General features: G+C 43.7%; 1 protein-coding gene across 1 annotated transcript in view; it reads left to right on the top strand.

Moving 5' to 3' along the window:
* Positions 1 to 19763, top strand: part of LOC126199422 (modular serine protease-like) — a 270462-nt gene extending 250699 nt beyond the window's left edge. Inside the window, exon 10 of the mRNA XM_049936340.1 lies at positions 19391 to 19763. Coding sequence (XP_049792297.1) covers positions 19391 to 19602 — 212 coding nt within the window. The 3' untranslated portion in view covers positions 19603 to 19763. The remainder of the gene's footprint in view (positions 1 to 19390) is intronic.
* Positions 19764 to 23741: the final 3978 nt, after the last annotated feature.

Genomic DNA, 23741 nt, shown 5'->3' with positions numbered 1-23741 from the left:
AACCTCATCCAGACATTATGGAACTGGGTGTCCAACCTCTGATTAGAGATGTCAGTCATCATAGGGTGAGAAGACTGGTAAAACATGACAGGTGGTGAACTGTGGTGGAACTAACATCAGATTTTAATGCTGGGCTGAGTAGGAGTGAACATGAACACTCAGTGCACTGATCATTCCTAATGATGGACCTCCACAGCCGACATCACATGCTTGTGCCAATGGTAACACCAAGACACTGGCAACTACAATGGAAATTGGTATATGACCATCGGCACTGAGCATTGGTGCCGTGCCAGAGTATTGCATAGCCTGATGCATCCCGATACCTTCTTCATCATGCTGATGGGTGGCCTTGAATTTGTTGTGTGCCAGGGGAGCAGCTGCTTCACACCTGTACAGTAGGATGGAGACAAGCTGGCAGGCATCAATGGGTCCAGTGAAGCTTGTGTAAGGTGCTGTGATGGTCAAGGAGTATCGTACACTGCTTGCAGACCACATACACCCCTTCATGATGATCATGTTTCCCGACAGTAGTGGCATTTTTCAACAAGGTAATGCACCATGTCACAAGGCCAGGAGCATGATGCAGCAGTTTAAGGAACACAGTGATGAGTACCAATTGATGTGCTGGCCCTCCAATTCGCCAGATTTGAACTCAATCAAACACATTTGGGATATGATTGAATGTAGCTCAGAGCTCATCACCCCCATCTATGGAATTTACAGGTCTTACATGATTTGTGTATGCAGATGTGGTACCAATTCCTTCCAGGGCTCATTGCTTCCATGCCTTGATGTATGACTGCTGTTATTCATGCCACAGGTGAACATACTGGTCATTGGGTAGGTTAACATAATGTTCTGGCTGATCAGTGTAGATGAGGTTCTCTTGTAGTTATTTACATCTGTTCTGTCTCCGTTCTTGTGCAATGTGTGAATCAATGCATTATTCCAGTCCTACAGAATTTTTTTTTGTTTTCCAAATGTCTTGTGTGATTTTTGATGATTTCTGTTATGGTGTTTGAGCAGCCTGATTTGAGGATTTCTGTTATTATACCATCTTCCCCCTGATGCTTTATTGATTTTTAGTCCTCTGACCTGTCTGGATATTCCTTCTTCATCTAGTAGTAATCAGTGTAGATTAGTGCCCAAAGGTTCTTCTGGTGGGAATCTTTGTATTCGTTCTGGCAGTTAAGTAGCAGTTTGAAATACCTGGGCCGGCCAGTGTGACCGTGCAGTTCTAGGCACTACAGTCTGGAGCCGAGTGGCCGCTATGGTCACAAGTTTGACTCCTGCCTCGGGCATGGATGTGTGCGATTTCCTTAGGTTAGTTAGGTTTAATTAGTTCTAAGTTCTAAGTGACTGATGACCTCAGAAGTGAAGTCGCATAGTGCTCAGAGCCATTTTTGAAATACCCGTCAATCTCAAAGCAATTTTCTTGATTGTTTAGAGCCAGTTGCCCCATTTTGTTTCTTGAAGCAGAGGCTTCATGGTTGCTATCCTGTGAGCTTTGATCTGAAGTTCTTATAGAAATTTTGTGTGTTGTTTATTTTGAAATCCGCCTTTGAGTTCAAGTAGTTGATCTTGTTGATGTTTCCTTTTTGTCTTTCTGAGTAATTTGGCTGTCTCTTTCCTCACTGCCAGGGGTGTTTTGTAATTGTCTTCTGTGTCATTGCTGTTCCAATTGTTACATGGATCCTCATTCCCTCAATGGTACTTTTCCCATTTTTGCGAAGAAATTAGTTTGTGCTATTTTGATAAATTTATTTTTGAGTTGTTGCCAATTCATTGCCTACTTTTTCTCTAGTTCCTCCATAAGAGATGGTTCAGATCCTGCTAGTGTCAAATTAGGAGACTTGTCTTCTTTTCTTTGAATGTATGTGGTTATAAATGTGGTTTTATTCTTGTCAGGTAATGGTCTGAGTCTGTTTGCACATTTTGGGAGTTAGATTTCTCTGTAGTTTGAACAAAGAATTGCTACATGATCAGTTTGGATATAACAGATGAGTGTGTTCAATTCTGTCCATGTCATCTGTTTTGATGGTTTCTTTTTCAAGAGTGCAAACATGACTTTAAAATTGAATACCCTGCACAGTTCAACTAGCCTTTATCCATTCTGGTTAGTCCATTGATGTGCTGGGTATTTTCTAGTGTTAACTGTACTTCCTTTCTTTGCTTAGCTGTGCAATTGAATCGTTTTTTGTGGTGTTTTAGGTGCTATTTCTTCTAGTGTTTCACATGATTCCTATATCTCTTCATGGGTAGTTTTATTTTCAGCAGTGATTGGGACCTATACATTCATTGTTGTGTGTGTTTTATTTGCACTTATTCTGTTGTTTACAGGCTTTACATTTGTTATGGAAGTGAGTATTTCTCCCCTAACTGCAAAGGTGGCCCCTAAAAGTGGGGCGTTTTTCAGTATTCATTATTTCTGTTTTACATTCAAAAAGTCTGTAGTTCCCAAAATACATTGAATTTTTGTTAGTGAGTCTTGATTTTTGGAGTGCCACTATTTGTATCTTTTGTTTGTTTATGGTTTTCTCTAGTTCATCCAAGTTTCCTGTTCATAACACACCATTTATATTTAGTGTGCTGAAAAAAGGTTTTGGTGTATGGATGAAGTTGATCTCAGGACTCAAAGACTTCCTCTCTCTGCAGTCCAGATGTCAAAAAATCTAACAGTCTGGTTAGACTGTACTTGACAGCAGTGAATTGATTACCACCTGAGCTAAATATTTGTTTCCTGCTGCACTTCATGGTACTTAGTTATCTCATGTTTTGGACAGATCTAGTTTTTTAGAACTGGGCCGTCCGGAGTGGCCGAGTGGTCCTAGGTAATTCAGTCAGGAACCACGTGACCGCTACAGTCACAGGTTTGAATCCTGCCTCGATCATGGATGTGTGTGATGTCCTTAAGTTAGTTAGGTTTAAGTAGTTTTAAGTTCTAGGGGACTGACTGAAGTGGCAGAACAGCCAACACCGTGTTGCTAGAGGAGGCCGAAATGCACGCTTTTAAGCTCACGCAGATTGGCGTGAGGTCTGGAACAAGGTAAAGTAATTATCCTATAAAGAAAAGAACGTGGTTCTTGGAATACTTAACTTTAATCCACAACTGGAGAACATCTCTCTGACTATACAATCTTCACAATATAAATATCAAATGCTATGGCGCCTTGCTAGGTCGTAGCAAATGACGTAGCAGAAGGCTATGCTAATTATCGTCTCGGCAAATGAGAGCGTAATTTGTCAGTGAACCATTGCTATGAATGTCGGCTGTACAACTGGGGCGAGTGCTAGGACGTCTCACTAGACCTGCCGTGTGGTGGCGCTCGGTCTGCAATCACTGACAGTGGCGACACGCGGGTCCGACGTATACTAACGGACCGCGGCCGATTTAAAGGCTACCACCTAGCAAGTGTGGTGTCTGGCGGTGACACCACATTCCTCCCCCACAAATCGGCGTACGGTTGTGTTATAAGGCTTCCGCCCGCCGTGGGGAGGACCCCATGTTGATGTATGCGACGAGGTGGGGAGCCTAACAACAGGCGAGGCTGTGCCACCCGCACCCTGCCATTCGGTCCGAGGGGAGCTAGGAAACGCCTGAAAACCTAGTCCAGGGTGCACGCCAACATGCGGTGTATTCGCCCGTAAAGAGACAGGAGGGGCCGAAGATTCGACCTCCATTGGGGCGGGGCAGCCGACGGACGAAGACGACATCTGGTCCGGAGCGGGCAAGAGGTCCATGTCGGAGGACAGCTGGTCACGGGAAGCGATCGGCGGTGCGTGACTACCAGGGAGGCGCTTGGCGGCTGCAGCGAAGCGTCCATGGCGGGCGTCGCCGGCAGGAGAACAGGCGGCGGCGGCGGCGCGTCGCCATGGGCAAAATGGAAGGCAGCGTCAGTAACACCTGGGGCTGAGGCGAGCCAGTAGATGGGTCCCCAGGGCGCTGACCGGACGGCACCGTCGCTGAAAGCAGACGGGGAGTGGCAGAACCCGTGCGACGACAGAGGCGCAGCTGATTGAGGTGCCGACGCACCTCACCAGAGGCCCCCAAAACCAAATACATAGCGCGGCCGAGGCAGCGAAGAATGCGCCCTGCGAGCCGGAACGCTGTGAACCTCGATAGGTGCGATAGTATACAACGTCACCGGGAGCAAAAGCAGGTGGCTGCCACTGCACAGGAACCTGATGCGGCGGATGTAGCAAAGACATCAAGGTTCGATGAGGACGACCGTGGAGCAACGCAGCCGATGAGCGACCATCTTGGGGCTGAGAGCGATACGAGGACAAGAAGAGCAATAACGCGTCCTCCCGAGAATGCAACTCTTTGAACTTCAACATCTGTGACTTGAAAGTCTGGACCAATCGTTTAGCGGCACCGTTTGACTGAGGCGAAAACGGCGCGGATGTCAGATGTTGAATACCATTGCCCCTGCAGAATGACTGTAATTCTGCGGACATGAATCGTGGGCCATTGTCGGAAACAATAGTCTGTGGAAGACCTTGTATGAAAAAGATAGCAGATAACGCTTGGATGGTGGCCGATGATGTCGTGGAAGACATCTGTACAACAAAACGAAAATTACTGAATGAATCTACGACAACCAACCAGGGCCACCTGCGGATGCAGCCAAGTCACATGCCAACATTTCTGCAGTCACTCAATAGATTATTATGTCAGCATGACAACCAACCAGGAAATGATTGGTCAACCCCAAGCTGTGATGAAGAACGAAGATGACAACCATTGGCACAATATAAAGCTGAGCATAACATGCTAAAATAAAGCTGAGCATAACACGCTAAAGTTCAGTGGCTTTTTCACAGCCTGGGCCATCTGGATCCTCACCTCCACCACCAGCCTTTCTGAACAGAGCACATGTGAGTTGTCCTTGAAACACATACATTTCTCCTGCAACCCTCCTGGTCTCAGCATCCTCCAGCAAATTGTCACCACAACCTTACCCAACAGTTTTGCCTTCTTCTGTCTATGGCCCCCAATCCATACTCCACATCACGTGTGTGTGTGTGTGTGTGTGTGTGTGTGTGTGTGTGTGTGTGTGTGTGTGTGTGTGTGTGTGTGTGTGTGTGTGTGTGTGTGTGCGCTAACTCAACTATCAACTAAGGATTTATTCCAAAGCCAATAGGTTGTCTCTTTCATTTGCGTGTGGCTGTCGATGACTCAGCACCTCTGCTATTCTGTGTTTAGTCACCATTAGACCTATATTATTCACATTCTGCCAGAACTTTCCTAACATATTTGTATGTTCATAGTTTTTTCTTTAAGCAGATCATACTGCCAGCGGTCGTACATCTTTTCAACTTTTGTGAATTGTGCTACTTTCATTTTTTCTTGTTGAAAGTAGGTTAGTATCCTGTTAGGTATACTTCCTGGGATCATTTGTAGTATAGGGACTAAAAAGCAATCTTCTTTTTAAGAATCATATCACTTATCTTTTCTGCATGTTCATATAATTCACAGTTGTGGTGCCTTTCATACTTGCTGCTTCTTTGAAGAGACCCAAAATTTTTCTCAAAAATTATATTTCTTTGGCCTCACATTTCTCCATTAGACCTTTCTTGTTCATTGCAAAAGTTTCTGCCACTTGTAGAGCCTCTGGTCAAATAACAGTACAATAGTGTCTAATTTTACCGTTTAAGGACATCAGTCTCTTGTTGCAAATGCCATTTTTTATGGGTGACACAAGTGCTTATTTCTTTGATAGGTTAGGCTCTACCCATTCACCTACTTATTTAAACTTAATCTGTCTGCTTATTTTTTGTAGTCCAATTTCCACCTCTGTTGGTATTGGTTTTAAATTTGTCATAATGTGCATCTTCTCAAAATAGGTGTGAAGCACACAGCCTTTGCTGCCTGTTCTTTAGCTGCTTGTAGTGTGTAGTATGGACAGATCACTAAATTATCTGCAAAGGCTGGAGACTCGAATGAAAGATTTGTGTACTTGTAGTCTAGCCATATCCCTATGCCTGAACAGTTCATTTCATTTCACCAGTCTTGTACAACCTTTCCAAAAACAGAGTTGGTGAGAAGAGATGATTGTTGATCTCCTTGTCCTACTCTCACCCTGATTTCAAAGCAGAACTTCACTTTGGAAGTGGTATTGGCCAGGGTTCACTGCATAACTGCTTTTGTGTTGTTATCTAAGCCAAACTATTCAAGGATTTGAGATAGGCTGGATTGATCAGTCAGAGTTCTGCCTTCCTGAAATCAACAAAGGTCACCGCATATTAGTTGTTCATCAGTTTCGTGTATGAAAAGATTGTCTTCAGATTTGTTATCTGCTGTATACAATACTTTCCTTTCCTGAAATCATTTTGGTATTCCTGCAATTATGAATTAGTTTGTTGTTCAACTGTATTCTATTGAGCTTTTGAGAAGATCTTGTAGGTTGCTAGCAGGAGGGAGATGCTACAGTAGTTGTCCACGTCTCTTCTGTCCCCTTTTTATGTAGTAGATGAATTATGGCACAGGTGCATTCACTTTGAAGTCCTTTACTTTTCCAGACCTGCTGAGTAATTGCAGCAAGGTTTTGATTGCCTTCTTCCCTGCATGCTTCCAGAGTTTAGCACTAATTAGATGTTTGCATGGTGACTTCTTGTCCTTTGGAGGTTGGGTGATCTTCCTGATTTGTTCCTTCATGAGTTGAGATGAATATGGGTGGATGTCTGAATTGCTTTTATAAATGAATGCAGTCTCAGGAGCCTTGCAGTTGAAGAGACATTCAATATTACTTACTAGAATCTGGAAATTATCATTCTCACTGTGGGCAAGTTTCCCTATGGAATCTCTGAACTGGAGGCTCAGGAGCTCACATTTGTTCAGATTGTGCTCAAAGGTTTTACAGACATTATGTGCACTATTATTGTGGGGAACTTGCTCAATATATACCAACTGATTTTTATCAAATGCGCATATAACCCTTCAGGCAGTTTTTGTTGAAGATTTTTTTGTGTGTATGAAGGTGACCCTGTTCACTTTATTTTTACTATAGTTCCTTTTGTGATGAGGAACCTGTCTTAACTGTACTGCTGCATCACCTTATTTATCCCACCAGGCATGCTTTCTTGATTTCATGAGTGGCTAGCCTCCTCAGATGCTCTGACTATAGCCTCATGTAGATGTTCTCAGAACCACATTTAAAGTTTGCAATTTGTAGTTAATTCTTGGTTTCTCCTTGGCTTGTCTGTGTCAAACTTATAGATTTTTGGAGAAGTAATCTTCTAGGTATTTCTTTGAAGTAGTCTAACTTTGATCGTTAGAAGGTAGTGGTTCGAGTCTAGGTTGACATTACTCAGAACCTTTACATTCCGGATCTCATGTTGCTTGTGCTCTCTGTGCAGTGGTGACATGCTCAGTTTGGAATACATGGAGTTGCAGATGTCAAAGTTCTCCTTTTTCTGGGCAGGTGTTTGAAAGCAGTTGACTCTAGAAACAGATTGAATGCTCTGCATAGCTCCACTAGTCTCTCTTGATTGCAGTTGATTCTCCTGTGAGCTGGGTAGTTTCCAATAATCCTCTGATATTTTCTTTCCTCATCAAACTGTGCATTGAAATCCCCATGCCAAATGATGGTGTGTTTCTTGTGAGGATATGTTTCAGCTCCTCCCTGAATGTGTCTGTTCCTTCTGGGTTCTTATTTGCCTGACCAAATGACACACATACTTCCATTATTGTGTAAACTCTATTTGCATTCTTATAAGAAAGAGTAGAGAGAGTGATGTTAGAAGAGGTGAAGTACATAACTGAATGCAATCTCTATCTGCTGAAAATAAATCTTCTTAAGTGTGGGCCAGTTTTTACTACACATTTACCAGTCTAGCCTCTGAAGACTCTACAACCTCATGACTCAGAGCAATGATGATCCACAAATCATCTCATTTTCAAATTGCCAAAGTCAGTATCTGATATCGGGACGAGGCATTAGTCGCCCCTTTCAGTTTGCCAGTCTCAAGAAGAGAGTATGCTTCATAAGTAGCAAAGAGTTTCAGTGTCTGTGTCCAGTATATCCTGGACCAATAGCTTCAAGCATTTCATTGCAAGTTACCCAGAATCCAGAAGCCTGTTTGTGCCATTCAAGATGACAGTCGACCAGTTACTGCCTGAGGTAGTAGCTGCTGCTGCTGCTGAACTTCCCTCTGTGCTTGTGGAAGTTGAAAACTGGAGGTTAGGGCCAGTGATGTTCTACACTAGCCAAAATACTGCCAAGACTGTAAGCCTCAGAGAAAGCCTGATATCTGGCTGTAGTTGACATTGTCTGGCCAGCAGGTGAGGACCTCCCAGTCCACCATCTATCCCCTTGCTATGACAGTGTGGTGGCTTCATGGATATTATTATTTTTATTGTTATTGTTATACTTGTTGTTTATGATAGTGATGAGTTCAGAATGCTTGATTTTATATTTTTACTACTCTAACACTTCTGAAGTGTATAGGACTGCATGATGTATCAGCAGATAATTTATGTGGAGCCCAGTAACATGGCTTATTGTTACTGGCAGATGAATATTTTATCTATACCATTGTTTCTGAGTGCCCACTGAGATCTTTAGGCACTGCTCCCAGTGTGATGAGAACCACCAGGGCAACTTTCCTAGACAACATCAGTTGTTGTAGTTTGATTTTTGAGCACTCTTATCTATCAAGGATTTCAAGTTGTTTCTAACTGATATTTCTATCACATGGGATGGCAGTGTCAGTCATCCACCCATTATTTTCATCCACAAATGTGATGTGTGGTATATATTACATTGTAGCATTTAATCTATATGAACTTGTACATCCCCCAGGGGCGTGTTCATTTTTGACAACTTTTTGTGGTCTGATTAGTTCCTTGTCACCAGAAGATGGCAAAGTTTCCATGGCTCATTTGTGCCACTATGTTGAGATTTTTTTAACGAGTCTGAGGAATCTTTCTGTGATAGCTCAAGCTGTCATCAGTTGTCAATAACTCATCACAGATTTAGAATGTATCACATATGGAGGGTGACAGGCATATGCCATATAACTAGATTTCCTGAAAGTGTTTGACATGGTACTCCACTGCAGGCTATTGACAATGGTCTGTGCATACAGATTGTTGTTGTTGTTGTTGTTGTCTTCAGTCCTGAGACTGGTTTGATGCAGCTCTCCCTGCTACTCTACCCTGTGCAAGCTTCTTCATCTCCCAGTACTTACTGCAACCTACATCCTTCTGAATCTGCTTAGTGTATTCATCTCTTGGCCTCCCTCTACGATTTTTACCCTCCACACTGTCCTCCAATGCTAAATTTGTGATCCCTTGATGCCTCAGAACATGTCCTACCAACTGGTCCCTTCTTCTTGTCAAGTTGTGCCACAAATTCCTCTTCTCCTCAATTCTATTCAATACCTCCTCATTAGTTATGTGATCTACCCATCTAATTTTCAGCATTCTTCTGTAGCACCACATTTCGAAAGCTTCTATTCTCTTCTTGTCCAAACTATTTATCGTCCATGTTTCACTACCATACATGGCTATGCCCCATACAAATACTTTCAGAAACTTCTTCCTCACACTTAAATCTATACCCGATATTAACAAATTTCTTTTCGTCAGAAACGCTTTCCTTGCCATTGCCAGTCTACATTTTATATCCTCTCTACTTCGACCATCATCAGTTATTTTGCTCCCCAAATAGCAAAACACCTTTACTACTTTAAGTGTCTCATTTCCTAATCTAATTCCCTCAGCATCACCCGACTTAATTCGACTACATTCCATTATCCTCGTTTTGCTTTTGTTGATGTTCTTCTTATATGCTCCTTTCAAGACACTGTCCATTCTATTCAAGAGCTCTTCCAAGTCCTTTGCTGTCTCTGACAGAATTACAAAGTCATCTGCAAACCTCAACATTTTTATTTCTTCTCCACGGACTTTAATACCTACTCCGAATTTTTCTTTTGTTTCCTTTACTGCTTGCTCAATATACAGATTGAATAAAATCAGGGACAGGCTACAACCCTGTCTCACTCCCTTCCCAACCGCTGCTTCCCTTTCATGCCCCACGACTCTTATAACTGCCATCTGGTTGCTGTACAAATTGTAAATAGCTTTTCGCTCCCTGTATTTTACCCCTGCCACCTTTAGAATTTGAAAGAGAGTATTCCATTCAACATTGTCAAAAGCTTTCTCTAAGTCTACAAATGCCAGAAATGTATGTTGTGTCTAGACAAGACAGCCTAGACACAATGAGAGGAAGCCGAAAGGCACGCGCTTAAACTCACGCAGGATGGCGTGAGGTCTGAAACAGGATATGTAATGAATGCTATAAAGAAAAGAACGTAGCTTCTGGAATACTTAACTTTAATCCAAATTTGTAGAACATCGCTCTTGATGATACATTAATAGAATCTCAATATCAATTGAATACGGTGCCTTGCTAGGTCGTAGCAAATGTAGCTGAAGGCTATGCTAACTATCGTCTCGGCAAATGAGAGCGTATTTGTCAGTAATCCATCTCAGGCAAAGTCGGCTGTACAACTGGGGTGAGTGCCAGTACGTCTCTCTAGACCTGTCGTGTGGTGGCGCTCGGTCTGCTATCACTGACAGTGGCGACACGCGGGTCCGACGTATACTAATGGACCGCGGTTGATTTAAAGGCTACCACCTAGCAAGTGTGATGTCTGGCGGTGACACCATATTCCTCCCACGCAAATCGGCGTACGGTTGTGTTATAAGGCTTCCGCCCGCCGTGGGGAGGACCCAATGTTGACGTATGAGACGAGGTGGGGAGCCTAACAACAGGCGAGGCTGTGCCACCCGCACCCGGCCATTCAGTCCGAGGGGAGCTAGGAAACGCCTGAAAACCTAGTCCAGGGAGCACGCCAACATGCGGTGTATGCGCCCGTAGAGAGACAGGAGGGGCCGAAGGGTCGACCTCCATCGCGTCGGGGTACCCGACGGGCGAAGACGACATCTGGTCCGGAGCTGGCAAGAGTTCCATGTCGGAGGACAGCTGGTTACGGAAAGCGATCGGCGGCGCGTGACCCAGGGAGCCGCTTGGCGGATGCAGCGAAGCGTGCACTGCTGGCGTCAACGGCGGGAGAACAGGCGGCGGCGGCGGCGCGTCGCCATGGGGCAAAATGGAAGGCAGCGTCGGTAACACCTGGGGCTGAGGCGAGCCAGTAGGTGGGTCCCCAGGGTGCTGACCGGGGAGTGGAAGAACACGTGCGACAACGGAGGCGCAGCTGATTGAGGTGCCGACGCACCTCACCAGAGGCCCCCAAAACCAAATACATAGCGCGGCTGAGGCAGCGAAGAATGCGCCCTGCGAGCCAACGCCATGAACCGCGATAGTTGCGATAATATACAACTTCGCCTGGAGCAAAAGCAGGCGTCTGCCGCTGCACAGGAACCTGATGTGGCGGATGCAGCAAAGACATCAAGGTTCAATGAGGACGACCGTGGAGCAACTCAGCTGGCAAGCGACCATCTCGGGGCTGAGAGCGATACGAAGACAAAAAGAGCAACAACTCGTCTTCCCGAGAATGCGACTCTTTCAACTTCAACATCTGTGACTTGAAAGTCCGGACCAATCGTTCAGCGGCACCGTTGGACTGAGGCGAAAACAGCGCAGATGTCAGATGTTGAATACCATTGGCCTTGCAGAATGACTGAAATTCTGCGGACATGAATTGTGGGCCATTGTCGGAAACAATAGTCTGTGGAAGACCTTCAATGCAAAAGATAGCGGATAACGCTTGGATGGTGGCATATGACGTCGTGGAAGACATCCGGACAACAAAAGGAAAATTACTGAAGGAATCTACCACAACCAACCATTGAGCATTCCACAATGGACCAGCAAAATCTATGTGTAAGCGTTGCCAAGGGGAAGTGGCTTTTGGCCATGCAAAGAATTTCCGCGGTGGGGCGGATTGTTGTTCGGCACACGCCATGCAAGAAGAGCACATATTTGTAATTGCAGCATCGATTCCGAACCAAGTACAGAGCTGACGAGCAAGTTGTTTCGTACGCACTATACCCCAATGTCCTTGGTGGAGAAGCCGTAAGACAGAGGACTGTAACGAATGTGGGACCACGACCCTGGACGGATCATTATCAGAATGCAACAGCAAAACACCACGTCGTACAAAAAGTCTCTCCTTGTGAGCAAAAAATCTGTGAACTAACGGATCCTCGATCCATGACTTTGACAAGGGCCATTGCGTAGCAACAAAACGCAAAACGGTAGAAAGGACAGGGTCAGCAGCTGTGGCTGTAGCTACACGACGAAAATCAATCGGAAACGATTTGACCACATCATCTGTTTCCGAATCAATGAACATGCAAGCAAGTTCGGAGGAATCGAATGCTCTATCCTCAGCAACAGGCAAACGGGACAACGCATCAGCGTTTCCGCGCTTAGCAGTGGACTGATACACGGTATGGTAGCGGTGCTGCGAGAGGAAAGTCGACCAGCGAATAAACTTCTGCGCTGTACGTGGAGGTACAGGCATGGTCGGATGAAAAAGCGATGTCAAAGGTTTGTGGTCTGTGATGATGGTAAAGTGACGACCATACAAGAAATCGTGAAACTTAGTAACACCAAATACGAGAGCCAAGGCTTCTTTCTCTATCTGTGAATAATTTCTTTGCGCAGACGAGAGCAATTTGGACGCAAAGGCAATAGGGCGATCATGCGAGCCATCTTTGTGCGCAAGCACAGCACCGATCCCAAAATCCGATGCATCTACCATCAACAAAAGGGGTTTCTGGGGATCGAATGGCGTAAGGCAAGTATTTGAAAGCAACGCCGATTTCAACTGGTGAAAGGCGCGTTCCCATTCCGTTGTCCAGACAAACGGAACACCTTTACGGCGTAAGCGATGAAGCGGAGCTGAAATGGAAGAGGCATGTGGTATATAGCGATGATAATAGTTAATTTTTCCCAGCACACTCTGTAGCTGCTTCAAATTCTGCGGCGAAGGCAAGTCCTGTATGGCACAGAGGTGCTCTGGACTCGGATGTATGCCTTGTGCATTGATTACATGTCCCAAATATGGTAAGTCACGAACAAAAAACACACATTTGTCCTTCCGCAAGCGAAGACCATTTTGTCGCAAGACCTGAAATAATGTTCTGAGATGGGCTAAATGTTCTTCTTCTGTCTTTCCGGAGATCACAATATCGTCCAGATAGTTTGCTGCAGTAGGGACCGACGCACAAACAGTTTGCAGATATTGCTGAAACAATGCAGGGGCGGATGCACACCCGAATGGCAGACTTTTGAATCGATACAAACCAAGATGTGTGTTAACCACCAAGACGCGCTGGCATTCGGCGTCCACTGGTATTTGCAAGTACGCATCTGCTAGGTCCAACTTCGAAAAATATTTACCTGGGCACAATTTGTCAAAAAGATCTTCCGGGCGGGGTAAAGGAAAAGTTGCAATCACTAGTTGGGGATTCACCGTTGCCTTGAAGTCCACACAAAGTCTCAATTTTCTGGAAGGTTTTGGCAAAATTACTAAGGGTGATGCCCAGAGAGAAGCCTGCACACGTTCAATTACACCTTGTGATTCTAAATCGTTTAATGTTCTTGCGACCTCATCACTCAAGGCGTGGGGAACATTGCGCGCTCTGAAAAATTTCGGTTGCGCGTTTACTTTCAGTTCCAAATGTGCTTCACAGTCCTTAGCGCAACCGAGGCCCGGTGCAAAAATGTCTGCAAACTCTTCACATAGACGAGAAACACTGGCCGAAGGCACAGTCTGGTTCACTGATAGGACCTGATTTACTATAGACAAGTTAAACAACTGAAATAAATCGAAACCAAACAAGTTCACTGCAGAAGAAGAACGAAGGACGTACAATGACACAAGTTTTGTTTGTCCCTTATATGTTGCAAGAAGGCTGCACTGTCCTAACACAGGGATATTCTGACCTGAATATGTAGTTAGCTTAACATTTGCGGCATGCAACGGAGGTGTGCCCAGTTGTTTGTACGTGTCTTTATTGATCAATGAAACTGCAGCTCCGGTATTGAGCTGGAATGGGACCACGTTGCCATTAATGTCCAAGTCCACAAAAAGTTTATTGTTCTGCTGACGACAAGAGTGACTGTCTCTTGCAACGTGAACAGACACGGGTACAGAATCACTTGCTAATTGACGTGATTTCCGGCGACGTCGATGCACACTTTTTGTGGGACGAACACAGTCACTTGTAGAGAGAGTGGCACTGGGCGGAGTGGAATTAACTACATGAATGTCCATGGGCAAAGGTTCACGAGCCTGAGTATTCTTGGTTCAATTCCGATTCCGGCGTGAAGCAAAGGGCCTGGAATGGTTGTTAGTGTCCGATCTGAGCTTCTTCTGGCAAACACTCTGAACATGTCCTTTTTTATTACAGAAGAAGCAAATAGCTTGGCATGACGGGCAATTTTCACGCGAATGTCTAGTAGCACACCGCGGGCATGATTTCACTGCATTTGCTTGCTGCCGCGGGACACATGGTTGTGAGCTTGGCGGCAGCTGCGCGGACGAGCGCGAGGGCTGTTTACAGTTCCGTGCAGCTCGCCCAGCGGGCTGGTTAATGTGACACACAGCTGGCGAAGTTTCAAACGATTTCTGAGCAAAGTCAAGTGTGTCTTGCCTATCCAATATGTCTATCACTTGTCGAAGGGAGGGATTGACCAGTTTCAAAATCTGTTCCCTTATACGAACATCAGAAACGTTCTGTGCAGTTGCATCACGCACCATAGTATCTGAATAAGGAAGTCCACATTCACACTCAAAAGCACAATCCCTTGTAAGGCCTTGCAAAGTTGCAACCCACTCCCTATTAGTTTGACTGGCCGTACGATTGGTACGAAAGAAAGTATACCTTTTTGCAACTACATTGACGGATTCCTTGAAATATGCATCTAATGCCGACAAAATTTCTTCGTAGGACAGAGTTGCTACGTCGCGGTGGGGAAATAATTTCACTATCACACGGTACGTCTGCACCCCTACACACGCCAATAAGTGAGGCTGCCGCTCGTTACCTTGAATTCTGTAGGCGGCGAGATGAAATCCAAATTGGCATGACCACTCCGTCCAGCTTTCCATTGCCGCGTCGAAATGACGAAAAGGTGGTGCAACTGAGTGTTGTGGCTGCGGTAGCGGTGGAGCGGCGGCTGCTGCATCGGTTTGCATTGCACGTTGACCCCGGGCGAGATGTCCAAGGGCATCCAATAACGCCTGCGTCTGCTGATTCTGCAAGCGATAAAATTCGGACAGTACATCTGGAGATTGTGGCGAAGCCATGACAAGTAAAGTAGAGCAATACAACCATTAAATCTTCGTCGCTAAATATGTTGTGTCTAGACAAGACAGCCTAGACACAATGAGAGGAAGCCGAAAGGCACGCGCTTAAACTCACGCAGGCTGGCGTGAGGTCTGAAACAGGATACGTAATGAATGCTATAAAGAAATGTACATAGCTTCTGGAATACTTAACTTTAATCCACATTTGTAGAACATCGCTCTTGATGATACATTAATAGAATCTCAATATCAATTGAATACGGCGCCTTGCTAGGTCGTAGCAAATGTAGCTGAAGGCTATGCTAAATATTGTCTCGGCAAATGAGAGCGTATTTGTCAGTAATCCATCTCAGGCAAAGTCGGCTGTACAACTGGGGCGAGTGCCAGTACGTCTCTCTAGACCTGCCATGTGGTGGCGCTCGGTCTGCTATCACTGACAGTGGCAACACGTGGGTCCGACGTATACTAATGGACCGCGGCCGATTTAAAGGCTACCACCTAGCAAGTGTGGTGTCTGGCGGTGACACCACAATGTAGGTTTGCCTTTCCTTAATCTAGATTATAAGATAAGTCGTAGGGTCAGTATTGCCTCACGTGTTCCAACATTTCTGTGGAATCCAAACTGATCTTCGCCGAGGTCAGCTTCTACCAGTTTTTCCATTCATCTGTAAAGAATTCGTGTTAGTATTTTGCAGCTCTGACTTATTGAACTGATAGTTCGGTAATTTTTACATCTGTCAACCATACAGATTAGGTTCTCAGATATGTTAGGTGCTGAAAGACTTTTTAATTAATAGAACCCAGTACATTGTTTTTGATGGCAAGTGTTCATCAGAGCATCAGACACAAGGATATCATCAGAAGTGCCTCAGGGAAGGGCAACAGTGTCGTTCTTATTCTCTATATACACAAATGATCTGAAGGACAGGGTGAGCAGCAGCTTATGGCTGTTTGCCGATGAACCTGTGGTGTACGGGAAGATTTCATCATTGAGTGACTGTAGTAGGGTACAAGGCGGCTTACATAGGATTTCTAGTTGGTGTGATGAATGGCAGTGTGCTGCACATGTGGAAAACTGTGAGTTAATGTGGGAGTTAATGTGGACGAGTAAAATGAACAATTTTATAATTTCATTAGAGGTGTGCTGGTTGACACAGTCACATCAATTAAATATCTAGGCATAACAATGCAGAGTGATATGGAATTGAATGAGCATGTCAGTTTGGTAGTTGTGAAGGCAAATGCTCAACTTTATTTTATTGGGAGAACATTTGGGAATGTGTAGCTCATCTATAAAGGAGATGGCATATAAAACACTAATGCAACCCACTCTTGAGTAGTGTTAGTATTTGGGATCCTCACAAGGTCAAATTAAAGGAAGACAAACAAGCAATTCAGAGGCACAATGCTCAATTTGCTGCCAGTAGTTTCAAGCAGCATGTAAGTATTACAGACATGCTTCATGAACTCAAATGGGAATCCCAGGAGGCAAGTGCTCTTTTTGTGAAGCACTGCTGCTGGATGAGAGCACACAGCTATCATGTTACAACCATAACTCATTGTATCAACCTGCTCGCTATCATCTGACTTAACAAAGGCATGATACGGGGTGCTACCCCTCGTTCTCTTCTTTCTGTGTCTGTCTCACTTTCAAGAGTCCTCCACCATCAGCTTTTCTGGGCAAGTACAGACTGTAATTTCACCGCAGGAATGGAGAGTGTAGTCAATTTTCATGAGATCTCTTATTTTCCTGTCCACATTAACCACCTGTTCTTGAGTCCATTTCACAATATTGGCAGTGTACCAGATGAAGAGTATGGCCCAGGCATTGTGTGTCTTGACCGTATGGTGCCATCTGGTATACTTTTCAAAATTTTTCTGACCCCATTTGGGTGTACAAGTTGCTGACCACATTTTTTGATTACTCATGCTTAATGTTGTCCAGCTGCAAATACCTAGCTATTTGCTGCCTCCTATCTGATGACACTTGTTGGTTTACCCCTTTAGCATTGCGACATCTTCGTTTTCTGAGATTTTTGTCTTCTTCAGTACCAGTGTGACACTTTAGTCGAAGCTCAATTCCATTCTGATGTGACTGAAAAAGATTCAGAGGTAAGCCTGGATTTCATTTTTAATTTTTCACAGAGCTTCAGATCATCCAGGTACGGCAGGTGGGATATTTTCTGAGAATTTGTTACTGTTTGATAGCCCAGGTTTGTTTCGTGGGAGACGGTTGACAGTGGAATAAAAGTGATGATGAATAGCAGTGGGGACAATGAGTCACCCTGGAAAATGCCTCTATTGATGCTAACTAGACCAAAATTTTCTTTTCTGACTGATAGTTCTGTGTACGAGAGTTGTTGTTGTTGTTACTTAATACATGTTTCCTTGAGCTTAGTGACAGTCTAGCACAGTTCCCACACACTGTTTAGCTCCCTTAGTATTCCATTTGGATAACTTGCAAAATTTTGGATGACATTATTCACATATACACATTCTTTAAGATGTTAGTTTTTGGAAGTTAGACTCAATGTCCAATATTAAAGTATATTAAGTTAGTATTAATTTCAAACATTAATCATTGTATCAGTATGGGGCACTGATTCTATTATTTAAGAATTATTTATTAATAAATTGTGAGAGAAGCAAAGCAATGGAAAAGCCAGGATAGAATAACAATATTAAAAGGATGGATCACTACTCACCACATAGGAAGCACTGAGTGGCAGACAGGTCCAGTGAACAAGATTCATAGTTATTCACTATTGTCCTTCATCAGACATAGACAAAACACACGCCCATTCACATTTGGAAACACACACACGGGTTTTGTAGGATCTGGGTGCTATTACTTGATTGCAACAGCACCTGGGATGCACAGCGGTCTTCGCTAGGGTGAGTAGAAGGGTTAAAGGAGAGGCATGGACTGGAGAGGGCAGGATAGCAGGGTGGAGATTGAGGTAGATGTTAGTGCTGCTTGTGGGAGTGTGCAGTGGTGTGATGGGGATACGATGATGGAGTGTGGGGATAAGATGGTGGGGTGTTAGTTGCATAATTGGGTGGCTGTGCTAAGGGGAAATAGGGGAGAGGAGGGAAGCACAGAAGGGGAAAGGGCTATGCAGGTCTGCTGGAGAGATAGAAGGCATACGCAGGTCTGAACGTACTGGAAGGTGTAGCACAGGGACTAGCATAGGTGGAGGCCAGGGGGTGTACTGGAATGGAGGATATATCATAAGGAGGGTTCCACCCACACAACTTAGAAAATCTGTTGTGGGAGGAAGAATCCAGATGTGACAGGCTGTAATGCAGTCATTTGACTCCAGCACAAGACCTCTTGTCTTTCCCTGGAATGAGAAATGTCCTCTCCACTATCCTCCCCACCCCTCCCACAGTGGTGGTTCTCCACCTACCAAACCTACACAGTATCCTTGTGTGAGCCTGTTTCACCCCTGCTTCCAACTCCTTGCTCATATCTGTGCAGTAAATGTAGATGTAAGACATGGCCCATCTCATAACTGCCAGCTCCTGTCCTGTTATGGGAATCTCCTACCCATTAAAGGCAGGCCACCTGACAAAGCAGCCATGTGATCTATCAACTTTGCTGCAACCACCATAGTGTCCTCAGCATGCCCCTGCACACTTCCAGAAGCAGCACTAGATCTGTCCCCATCCTACCCTTCTTTCCCCACCCACACTCACCACATACCTCTTCTGGACCCCCCCCCCCCCCCGCCCCGCCCCTCCCCCCCCGCCACTGATCATCGCAGAAAAGATTGCTGCTCACCTCAGACAGTGTGGCAGTCAGGACATAGCACCTGTAAATGACAACTGTCATGTTTGTCTTTGGGTTTTATGCATGTGTGAGTGTTTTGTCTATGTCTGACGAAAGACTTAGTCCACTAAATAATAATATATAGCTGTTCTTTTTCAACATGTCTGTCTGGCACTCAATGCTTCCTCTGTTTCATAATTAACAATCTGTCCTTTACAGAAGTTCAGAGAGAGCTAGAGTAAGACGATGTTTTGTTAGGGAAATTTCAATCTTCGATCTTGATGATCTTGTTGTGTACAAGTTAATGAAACTGTTGCTTATTTCCAGGGACAACTGCATGTAGAGGAGACAGTGGGGGAGGGCTCACATTCATACATGAAATCAATCCCTTACCGCCTTCAAGTAAGTCTTATTTTGTGAAGGGCATTGTTAGTGCAAATGGAGGTCCGAGTCGACGTGGTGCTTGTAACCTAGAAGACTATGTTGCATTTACAAAAGTATCAGAATTTAGAAGTTTTCTTAACAAATACAGAGAGTAATAAACTATTAGATATTCAGTTTTATTTGTAAAGACTATTTTTTCTTTATGCTGTTAAGGGAATTGTCAAAACTAAAGCTCCATAATAAAACAAATCAGATATGTAATTTTTAATAACTGCATCTTCACAGATAAGTTGTGTAAAAGAAAAATAGATTTAATTTTCAATTTAAGAAGGAATGGTTTATTTATTGGTCAAGCTAACAGGTACTTAACATATTTGTTTAATTGTTGATCTTGTGCTGTAACATGAAACTGGTGAAAAAATACAATACTTTACATTCTTTCTTTAATGTATGTACAATAATTGTGTGGAAACAAGCATATAAACTGTCAAGGATGTTTAGTTTATCAGCTGCTGTGCAGTTGCCTGAGTCTTGAACCCAGTTAATGTACTTAAGTAGCCCTCATGATAGTTTTTAATATCACCATAATAGTTTATTTTTTGTACTAAATGGAATCTCTGTCAATAAATACTAATTGCTGTTTCCAAAATTAATCATTAAATATGATAGATAAAAATGTAAACAGCTAATCAGAAGCAAAACATTCCAATGAGTGCAGTGAATCTTCATCCACAGTTCTAACAACTCAACAAGACTGTAGAATCAAACATTTACTTAACATCTACGTCTGCTGCAGGGGACATAGTATCTAATGGATGGCTAAGTAAGAAACATAGCAAAATCTGTGTAAACTATGTCCAAATAACACTAGATAGCTTAGATCAGAATAACAGTACAGTAGATGACAAATCACTAGTGTATAGTGTATGGCATAAGTCAGGACTAGCTATTTAACCATTACATGAATGTCACTTTATCTGTTAAATTTTGTTGTCAACTTGCTTAGTGCATATTTTGTATACTATTGTGCAGATATATAGTACAAAGTTATTCAGAAAGTGACATGTCATTTATCATGGCATCATGAACCACTAACATATCAATGCCAGCACTTCATACATCATAGAGCAGAATAGTGTGAAAAACTAGTACACTAATGATAGAAATCAGTGCCTTTTACTCTGATGCCCAACAACATTTTTTGGGGAAGAGTACTCAAAAGGTAGGACTTCACTGTTGTGTATGAGATTGGATGTGAGATCGCATATGATATAATACCTGGCCACCACAAAGAGAGTCAGTTGTGCACTTAAGATGGCCATGAAACATTTTCACTCTGGTTTCCCTATGTTCATCCTTCCTTTCTTGGAATATCCTTCCACTCACTACCCAGCTGAAGTAATTTTTGGTCCCTTCCTGGGTTTGCTCTTTATATTCCAAATGTTTTTCTGTAAGATGGACCAAATGGGGAAGAACACCTTAAATAAGGACTACTGCATTCAGTGTTAAAAAATATCTGTGCACAACTCTTGCGTAGGCTCTTATGTGCACTTGGAAGCTAACACTGTAGCCTATCCAACATGGTGATGTCATTATATGAGTTTTTGTCTGAGACCCCCCCCCCCTCCCCCCCGCCACCCCAAAAGCCACGAACATGGGACTCCACTGCTGACACCTTAGCTACTAGCTCTCCATACTTGCCAAGGAGTCGATACCATCCTCTTGGGCGTCACCTATCCCAGTGACAGTCATTGCACCAAATAGCCTTTGATGCTGTTGGGAGGCACTCATGGGGAGAGAGCCCTTGATACTGTTCTGATCCAGTCATCTTATGAGACAGGTATAGAAGTTTCAATGCAGACACTTTCTTTATGCTGGTTACTCTATGGAAAAATGGACAAGCCAAACTTCTGGAAGAAAAACAATTTTTCCAGTACTTAGTATCTCAATTGATTGGTATACTTTTACTGCAACACAGCCATTATTTTTTGTGGAACATATTGAAGATAGGTTTGGAGAAGTTGAGTCATTGGGAAAAATGCACAGTGGATCGCTATTGATTAAAGCCTCCTCTGTTGTGCAGTCTAAAGCTCTTCAGGCATTTGAACATCTGGGTGGCATACCAGGTTCCATTGCCCCAAACACAATTTTGAATATACTCCATGGACTCATCTTCTGCAGAGACCTTATACTCCAAAAGAATGAGGAGCTATGGGCTAATCTCAAGTGGCAAAGTGTCCAATTTTTCTAAAGCGTTCAGAAAGGTCCCAAGGATAATTCAGTTGGTTGTTGTTGTTGTTGTGGTCTTCAGTCCTGAGACTGGTTTGATGCAGCTCTCCATGCTACTCTATCCTGTGCAAGCTTCTTCATCTCCCAGTACCTACTGCAGCCTACATCCTTCTGAATCTGCTTAGTGTATTCATCTCTTGGTCTCCCTCTACGATTTTTACCCTCCACGCTGCCCTCCAATGCTAAATTTGTGATCCCTTGATGCCTCAAAACATGTCCTACCAACCGATCCCTTCTTCTAGTCAAGTTGTGCCACAAACTTCTCTTCTCCCCAATCCTATTCAATACCTCCTCATTAGTTACGTGATCTACCCACCTTATCTTCAGCATTCTTCTGTAGCACCACATTTCAAAAGCATCTATTCTCTTCTTGTCCAAACCGGTTATCGTCCATGCTTCACTTCCATACATGGCTACACTCCATACAAATACTTTCAGAAACGACTTCCTGACACTTAAATCTATACTCGATGTTAACAAATTTCTCTTCTTCAGAAACGATTTCCTTGCCATTGCCGGTCTACATTTTATATCCTCTCTACTTCGACCATCATCAGTTATTTTGCTCCCTAAATAGCAAAACTCCTTTACTACTTTAAGTGTCTCATTTCCTAATCTAATCCCCTCAGCGTCACCCGATTTAATTTCACTACATTCCATTATCCTCGTCTTGCTTTTGTTGATGTTCATCTTATATCCTCCTTTCAAGACACTGTCCATTCCGTTCAACTGCTCTTCCAAGTCCTTTGCTGTCTCTGACAGAATTACAATGTCATCGGCGAACCTCAAAGTTTTTACTTCTTCTCCATGAATTTTAATACCTACTCCGAATTTTTCTTTTGTTTCCTTTACTGCTTGCTCAATATACAGATTGAATAACATCGGGGAGAGGCTACAACCCTGTCTCACTCCTTTCCCAACCACTGCTTCCCTTTCATTCCCCTCGACTCTTATAACTGCCATCTGGTTTCTGTACAAATTGTAAATAGCCTTTCGCTCACCCTATTTTACCCCTGCCACCTTCAGAATTTGAAAGAGAGTATTCCAGTTAACGTTGTCAAAAGCTTTCTCTAAGTCTACAAATGCTAGAAACCTAGGTTTGCCTTTTCTTAATCTTCCTTCTAAGATAAGTCGTAAGGTTAGTATTGCCTCACGTGTTCCAACATTTCTACGGAATCCAAACTGATCTTCCCCGAGGTCCGCTTCTACCAGTTTTTCCATTCGTCTGTAAAGAATTCGCGTTAGTATTTTGCAGCTGTGACTTATTAAACTGATAGTTTGGTAATTTTCACATCTGTCAACACCTGCTTTCTTTGGGATTTGAATTATTATATTCTTCTTGAAGTCTGTGGGTATTTCGCCTGTCTCATACATCTTGCTCACCAGATGGTAGAGTTTTGTCATGACCGGCTCTCCCAAGGCCATCAGTAGTTGTAATGGAATGTTGTCTACTCCCGGGGCCTTGTTTTGACTCAGGTCTTTCAGTGCTCTGTCACACTCTTCACGCAGTATCTTATCGCCCATTTCATCTTCATCTACATCCTCTTCCATTTCCATAATATTGTCCTCAAGTACATCGCCCTTGTATAAACCCTCTATATACTCCTTCCACCTTTCTGCCTTACCTACTTTGCTTAGAACTGGGTTGCCATCTGAGCTCTTGATATTCATACAAGTGGTTCTCTTCTCTCCAAAGGTCTCTTTGATTTTCCTGTAGGCAGTATCTATCTTACCCTTAGTGAGACAAGCCTCTACATCCTTACATTTGTCCTCTAGCCATCCCTGCTTAGCCATTTTGCACTTCCTGTCGATCTCATTTTTGAGACGTTTGTATACCTTTTTGCCTGCTTCATTTACTGCATTTTTATATTTTCTCCTTTCATCAATTAAATTCAGTATTTGTTCTGTTACCCAAGGATTTCTATTAGCCCTCATCTTTTTACCTACTTGATCCTCTGCTGCCTTCACTACTTCATCCCTCAGAGCTACCCATTCTTCTTCTACT

Source organism: Schistocerca nitens, chromosome 8 (genome assembly GCF_023898315.1).
Source record: "Schistocerca nitens isolate TAMUIC-IGC-003100 chromosome 8, iqSchNite1.1, whole genome shotgun sequence".
Classification (NCBI taxonomy): Eukaryota; Metazoa; Arthropoda; class Insecta; order Orthoptera; family Acrididae; genus Schistocerca; species Schistocerca nitens.
Note: the sequence above shows the minus strand (reverse complement) of the source record. Positions and strands in the feature narration are given on the sequence as shown.